The sequence below is a fragment of the Plectropomus leopardus genome, unplaced genomic scaffold (assembly GCF_008729295.1).
Source record: "Plectropomus leopardus isolate mb unplaced genomic scaffold, YSFRI_Pleo_2.0 unplaced_scaffold24566, whole genome shotgun sequence".
Lineage (NCBI taxonomy): Eukaryota > Metazoa > Chordata > Actinopteri > Perciformes > Serranidae > Plectropomus > Plectropomus leopardus.
In genome coordinates, this window is record NW_024626675.1 from 1 (window position 1) to 7,953 (window position 7,953).

General features: G+C 39.6%; 1 protein-coding gene across 1 annotated transcript; it reads right to left on the minus strand.

The window, feature by feature from the left end:
• Nucleotides 1-212: 212 nt before the first annotated feature.
• Nucleotides 213-5,295, minus strand: LOC121966433 (fibronectin type III domain-containing protein 3B-like). The gene is made up of 3 exons (XM_042516526.1): nucleotides 4,816-5,295; nucleotides 2,957-3,084; nucleotides 213-1,161 (listed from the first exon to the last, which is right to left on the minus strand). The coding sequence occupies exons 2-3, from the start codon at nucleotides 3,020-3,022 to the stop codon at nucleotides 850-852; spliced, it is 378 nt and encodes a 125-aa protein (XP_042372460.1). The 5' UTR covers nucleotides 3,023-3,084; nucleotides 4,816-5,295; the 3' UTR covers nucleotides 213-849.
• Between the last annotated feature and the right edge of the window lie 2,658 nt (nucleotides 5,296-7,953).

Genomic DNA, 7,953 nt, shown 5'->3' on the forward strand with positions numbered 1-7,953 from the left:
ATTAGATTACTGGTTTTCCATTCTTTCTTAGATATAATAAAATCACAGGATAGCAGCATCTTACACCACACATGGATTGCATCACTTTGGTAGCTGAATGAGTGAGTGATTGAATGTTAAAAGCTGAGCAGATATGTGATTGGAGGAAAAATGTGCGTTTCTCACTGTCGTGTACATGTGTGCACGTGTATGTGTGTGTGTGTCTTTGTCAGTCAGTCTGAGTGTGAGAGCAGATGCAGATTGCATGATTTGACCGACAGTCTGTAAGAGTAAACTGAATAATAAGGTATGAACAGCTAAAGCTTCATAGGCCTACATTGGAATATGGCTGAAATGAATAAAGACTGCAGCAAAAAAAAAAAAGGTAAATTAAACACTGAAAAACAAAAAAAAAGTAAGGCAATGACCGTCAAGAAATATACACGTTCTCTAATCGTATATGTTTTAAAAAGATACAAAATAAAAACATGCAAGTCAGTCTGAGGAGCAACTGCTTTTGCTCACAGCTATTTTAAGGCTTGATTATCAGTTTTCTTTCCCAACCGAGGTACAGCTAAGACAAGGCTTCCCTCGACAGAAATCCTTAATACATGAGACAGACAATGAGGACAACAGAGAGAGAAAGGAGACCAAACTGAGTGACGGCAGAAGACAACGGGAACATCGTGAGGAAAGCCAGAATCGATACTTTGACTAAAAAACAAATAAACAAAAAAAAAAAAAACATACATAGCCTTAGAAGTACATCTCAAGTGTTTGTTTTGATTTCATTCGGTTCTTTCATAGACGTTTTTTTTAAAGTTTCTCTGTGATTTCGCTTTCTCTTTCTATCCTATAGTTAAAATTCCCTCACTTCATGAAGAAGTACTGTAGCAAGCAGGCGATGAGGATGGAGAAGCCTGCGAACACGCACACAATGAGCGCCGCGAAGCGCTCATCGCTGGAGATCAGGCCCACGCCTTTGCCCGCTTCGACAGCACAAAGCTCTCCCGACGACGCCGACTCCTGGCGACGCAGCGCGAACAAGGAGGAGGGGCTCAGTGGTCCGCACAGTTCCTGGCAGGTGTCCTGGCAACGGCGGCAGGCGCCCACGCGGAAACGATAGTCTGTGTTGCCCTGGAGGCCAGAGATTTGGAACATACCCTCCTCTCCCTTAAAGACCTGTGAGGGGAGATCCAGATAGAAAGTTTAACAGCCAGGTTGTACAAACATGTAAAATTGTTGTTTTTTTCTCAGTTAAGACTGACATCAAAAGAGATTAATCCAACAAAACTAAATGCCAAATTTTGATGACGGTTTGCTCATGAGTGAAATGAGTTACTTGGTGTTTTTGTTGGAATAGAGACCTGCATGCTTGCTTGTGTCACAGTGATTGCTTGTTTTCAGTGTGGGCATAATGAAGCTCTCAGCAGGCGCCCATTCACACAGGAAAGCAATTCAGGTCAAATTATGAGAATACATATCTGGCAGGGCGTCATTGTCATAAAGCACTGACAGGTCAGACCCCCTCTCGAGGATCTTGAATGAGTCTTTATCAAATGCGCTTAAGGGGAAATTTTTTCTGCTCTTTTTAACATTCATACTTGTATTTAAGGTTTCTGATAAAACTGTTTACCATCTTTAACGGTCAAAAATACTTAATGTTCCTCATACTGTCTGTGCCCTCCTCCTGAAAAAGCCCCGTCTGCTCTGATCGCTCAGTGTCTCCAGTTCTTCCATATCTCTGCCTCTCTACACCGTCACTGCAGCTAAAGAATGACTGTAATGGAGTGTAGCAGCACTTTTTATCGTGAGAAATCACCAATAAAGCTTCTAAACACAACCGGGGATATTGAGCCAAAAAAAAAAAAAGGGTTTTGTCATTCTGTCAATCTGATCCCTGTCACTTATTCAAACATGACATCTACTGAACATCTGTCGATTTCTTTGGGGGAATTTCTTCCTTATTCAGATTGAGAGTCAATGGATTGTGGGTTTGGTGCTCAGATATCAAAGCCCCTTGAGGCAAATTTTTGATTTGTAATATTAAGTTTTATTAACAAAAATGACTTGTCACTGACAGTGAAGTGTTTTTTTTGTATGTGAGAACAGCTGACACAATTTTTTGAGCAGCAGGTGGGACGTAAGTGTGTGTGTGTGTGTGTGTGTGTGTAGGTAGGGATCAGGCAAACTCATATTGATTATTAATTTTTGCCTTTGCCTTTCCTTTTTCTCTTCTTCATGAAAGAAATTTAACATAACAAAAGGACAAACATACAGTGAGGGAAACATACAAACATCTGAAAAGCAGCATCACAGATATGTATTGACAGCTGATGTGTGTGCAAGCAATGAAATGAGCAATTACACATCGCACACATTCTCAGACGCATATACACACAGCTGCGGTTTTTTCTGCTGGTGAGTGTCAGCAGTTCTTCCCTCAGACCATTCAGTAATTCAATAATGGAGAAACTAAAACCTCCCTGAAGACAAATCTCTTTGTCTCTTTGTGTGCACTTTGCTAGTCTGCTCATCGCTCCAACTGCCAGCCACCCAATCCTGAATTTCCAAGTCCAGCCAAAATCTTTTTTTTTCAGCTGTTTCTGTGTTTTTATTCTAATTAAATCGTTCAATACCATTCAATACATGCTGCTGGCACTGCGAGTTACCTTCAATTTCAGAGTGCTCTATCTCTCAGTGCGGAGAAGACATATTGTGTGTGAGAAAGGGAGTGTTTCTGTGTGTGTGTGTTTCATTCCTCAATGTGTAAATTAGTGTCGAGGTGTGTGGAAAAATTAAATTTTCCTGCTCCTCAGGGAGATAAGAAAATATCCCCCTGGTAGTCATACACACCTCCAAAAATGAACCAAATCATTGAAGCGCAGCGTCAGAGACACAGGAGCTCTCTACAACAATATCCTCAAATGACCTGCGTGTGTGTGTGTGTGTGCGTGTGGGTGTGGATGAGACAAACCTGTTTGTATTCTGACTCTCGTCCCACCAGCACCTGGAGAACGTAGCTGACAGGATCTCCTCTCATTGGTGGGATAGTCTCCCATGTGATCTCACACGTGTTGCCCTCCAGCTGGTGCACTCTGGGAGCTGTTGGATGAAATATAATAAAAAAGATGATTTAATCACATTCCATAGTTACAAAAAATAGAAAATATTTACAAATATTTGCAATATCTGGATTGGATCTGCTAAAATTAAAGTCAATTTTCCCAGAGAAAGATGAGGTGCTTTCTCTCCTCAAATGAAAATACACTTTGCTATTGAGAGAATGAACTTGGAAGGCCAAATAACATTTATTTTGAACTCGCTTTTTAATTAATAGCAGCATCCATCTAGGACAGACATGATTTATATCAGTCATTGTATTGTTATTGGCCGTTTAGACTAACCGTTTGTGTACTGCATATCATCCTGGATGTTTGGGGGGAGGGAAAAAAAAGATATAGCATAGTTTTGTGATATTTTTTGTGAGGTTGTATTGTAACAGGAGCAGCAAGTATAGATTTTTTTTATCATATTAAAAATTAATAATTTAGTTCATTATTGAATTATATTACTAAAACTATTAATATCACGAATACAACTAAGACATTTGGTAGCCCACTTGAATAATATAATCAATTTTTGTTGTTTTTTTGAGTCCACATACATTTTGCTGAAGTGAGTTTAAAAGACTGAAAATTTTGTTAACATCTGTATTTTGTAAGAAAAGTTAGATACAATTTTCTTTTGAGGACATAATTAAAAGATGATAAAAGTTTATTAAAAAAAATCAATATAGTTTACTGCAATACTAGCATATTGCAGCGTGTTTAAAATGCCAATAATATTGCATCATGACTTAAGTATTGTGATAATATTGTATCACCGGGCCTCTAGTGATTTCTTCTACTATAGGGCCACAACAAAGAGAATAGATTATTCATGTGCAATAATTCTGTTTTTCTGTGTTGATGATTGTTTGGTGAAGCAATAATATCCTCAGATGATAATGACATTTTACACAGCTGGAAACAACAACATAACAACAAATCTGATTACATTAATTGTGTCGCTAAATATGGCGTATATTTGACTAAACTGTAACCTACTCATCTAATTGTCTCGGCTCTTGTTATGAATGAAAGCTGATTGCTGAGAAGCGATCAGACAGCCCACATGTACTGCATTCATTTCAATGGAAGACACTTTGAGCCCCGAGGCTGTTATTTGCTTGTTTATGGATATGTCAATACTGTGCTGCACATTCACAGCCTCACACTCATAATACTTTCCGGTTATATCACCTGAGAGGATTCTCTTAACTGTGATTATTGTGGCTATAATAACCGCCTTGCAGTTTACAGCAAAGACCACACGCTGGAGGCAATAATCAAGCAAGGCAACAGTAAACATGTCATCTCTAACAGCCAAACTGAAACAACTGTGTTGTCTTTTCTTGTCCTGAAAGTGTATCACCTCTTTGGGGCCATTCAGTGTAACTCCTAAACTGCTGCAGCCAGTTGCACATTTCAAACTTAGATTAGCTATGACATAACTAGAGAATTATGGATCACTACAGTAAAAGGGGTTGTTCTTGTGACCTGCGGATGCTACGTAATATTTACACCACGTAACCGCCATGTGGTACTGTTGTGAAGCTAACTGAACAACAAAGCTAATGTTAGTTTTGTTTGATTTTCATATTTTGAAACGGGCTAGCAATAGCAAAAAAGGACTTTTCCACACAAACTTACTGATGGATTTAAAACTAGCTGCTGTGACACCACCCATGCGACAACACACAGTCAAACACACACGTTGCCTGAGTCAGCTTACCTTTGAGGGCAGGGGGTACAGACTTGGTGGTGCAGAAAGTGTGTGTGTCAGAGAAAGGACCTTCCCCGGCGTCACTGATAGCCTGTATTCTGAAGCTGTAGCTGCTGGACTCAGTCAATCGCTGGACCTTGTAGGTGTGGCTGGGACCGCGGTAGATCGTCACAAACCTGGACAGAAGACATAATGAAGAGGAATAAAGAGACGCTAAATCACAAATCTAAATAGGAAATCTGTAAATAAGAATGAGGGGTAAAGGAGAAATTAAGGGAGAGGCTGTGTGTGTGTGTGTGCCCCAGGCAATAAAAGCCCCCCAAAAAAATCTTTAAAAAAAAGCAATAAAAGAAAAGCTGAACAATAAGAGCAGTGAGGGATGATGAATCGGCACATGGATTGCACTAATCACCAGACTACTTTTGGAGGCCGCATTCAGGTGTGGACTGATGCATTTCTCTGGGACTTTGAATGACTCATCACAGCAGGGATGACCAGCTGACTGTGCTTATTAACAGCTCTGAATGCACAACACTGAGTTTTGTTGCTACTTTAAAGAGCCTACTCTGTCTTGAGAAGTAGGTAGCTGAGACCTTGAAACGACACAAAAACGCTACCGGGAAGAGATCTTAAACGATCTTAAAAAAAGATAGCAGTGATTTATAAACACAAAAGGACAAATACTGACAGGCTGTAGTCACAAATCCGATGGAAACTAGCACCAAAAAAAGTTTTTGGCTGAGTAAACGGACAGATTGATGGATGACGGAGAGATGATAAGTGAGCAAATGAGCAAGTATAGGAGAAATGGGAATTTGAGGTGAAAAGGGGGTTATTTATCTCCGCTATCAGCTTTTCAGCACAATACGGTTTAAGTCAGAGCTGGGGAGGGTATTGGAGAAGGGGATTAGAGAGAGAAAGACAAAGTTGATGGGGCAAGTTAGAAGATAGGAGGCAGTGATGGAGGAGGAGAGTCAGAAGAGGATATGAAGGAAAGGAGAAATAACAGAAGACAAGAAGCAGGGTGACTGGTAATTACAAGTGCGGAGACGATGATGGAGGATCTGCTGCAGGAGGAAAGAGAAGAGAGAGAGTGAGGGGGGAAGAAAATATGAGAGAGGTCATGGTTTAGTAGTGGGCTATAACTCCGGATGAGCTCTTTATGTAGCCGCACTACAGAGATGTGATGCATTTCCTCGGCTGATATATGATGTTGTTAATTCTTTGCCTCAATGACTTACAGTTAACACCCACACACACCCAGCGGCGGTGGAATTAGTTCAGTGGTTGTGCTGTAAATGCTACATGTATCAGAGTTTCCCTTTGTTTAGTCTATATTGACTCTAACAATATCAGAAATAACAGATTTTGCTGTAAATATACAGTAAATATATCTACATTTCCATCATCAGAAGTTTCCATCATCAAAACAATTAACGCTCAGCAGAGCATGGCCAGTAAACACACACACCCACAATCACCAGGCCACAGTTTATGAGATGAACCGCATCCTCGGCCCGGAGCCAAACAGCCGACCAATTAACCACAACGATGTCTTATTGTTCTGATTGTTGCTATCCATTTTTTGGATACTTATTCACAGCAACTACCAGTCCTTCATTTCCTAACACAATGAGGAGCTTCCCGAGGAGCCTGTATCACTGATTCATTACACACACAACATTTGTTTTGGCAAAACTTTATCAAACATCTTTGTCCTTGAAGCAGGTAGAATCTTGAAAGCTTTCTCTTTCATATAAAACATTTTTTTAACAAATATTAAAAAACAAAGAAATCTGTTTCGTTCATCCAACATGTTTCTTTCTTTTCTTTCTAACAATAACTAATAACTTTATCCACTTCAAATTGATTGGTAATATTTAGAAATAGAATGCTATGACCAAAATTAATGTAGCTACTTGTAATTAATGATTAAATCTTAAAATTTGTTCAATTATTGCCTTATATGGATGTAGCATGCATGACCACTTATTGGTGAGGTTAGGATTAGAGAGACAGACACAGAAAAACAGCTTGTTTTCTAAGTGGCCGAATTGCTTGCTGGGTGAACATAAAGAAAAAATACACTGAATACAAATGATGAAGAGATAGAGAATAGAGGTGCATGGAGGGGTGAACAGACAACTGAATGGCACTTGGTTAGATATGAATTCAGAGAAAATGGCAATATTGTGATGATGAAAAAATGAGGAGCTGAACTGAAAGGGATACTTTTACTGACCAAATGACCATTTGTTTATCAATAACTCACCCCTTGTTACACTGAATTTGAGAAGAAAACTTAATTTTCGGGACATGCCTACACAGTGAACGGAGAATCCAAAAGTGGAGAAAATTCTTGATGAATTAAAAACATATGCTTCTTTCAATGCCAGTGTCCATTGACAAAAACGATCATTTAACCTTGTCTAACACAGGAGCTGCTGGTGTTAACACTGGCTTTAAAGGGAGCATAGATAAGTTTTACTTTTAGAAATGTATGCCTTTGGGAAGTACTGAGCACACGACTGGAAAAATGAGACTTGGATTTTGCCGCACAAGTTGTGTGAGAGTTGTGGATGTTTTGATAGTTTTGCTGTTGTTAAACATGGACCCCCATTACTTCAATTTATCAGAATTTTCTTTTTTCATTCAGTGTGGAGGCATGCAAGAAAAAATGTTTTCTTTAAATTCAACCCATATTCCTTAAGAAAAGGCTAAAAGACCTGAAAACTGAATGGAAGATGGACGAAAGGGTGGACTGACATAGTGATAAATGTATGAATGGATAATTCTGAATGAAAGCAACTACCCAAACTTTCAACCCTGTGCCATTTCTTTCACCTACTCTATCAAAAATACATCGTCAGAAGGCTTAAGCCTTCTCTGCAGTGCACATGTTGCCATGGCGCCTATACGTTCCCGAAGAAGGCAATTTGGTGAACAGGGATGAGAAGAAAGTGAAATGAGAAAAATCAAACATACACAGCATTGAAAGGGCAACAACAGACAGGAGAAAACAAGTGAAAATGAAAAAGCCATGAGCGAGGAAGGCCACAACATGAGCAACAGGTCTGCATAGAGGGAGATAAGAGAGTCGAAAAAAAGCTGTGGGGAGGAGAGAGACGGAGAGAGAGAAGGGAGGAG

What these genes read in the sequence shown, in the direction of transcription:
- LOC121966433 (XM_042516526.1), bottom strand. Translation starts at nt 3,022, where the DNA reads ATGAGAGGAGATCCTGTCAGCTACGTTCTCCAGGTGCTGGTGGGACGA. An exon ending in GAGAGTCAGAATACAAACAG is followed by an intron (nt 1,162 to 2,956) that starts GTTTGTCTCATC and finishes CTCCCCTCACAG; the next exon opens with GTCTTTAAGGGAGAGGAGGG.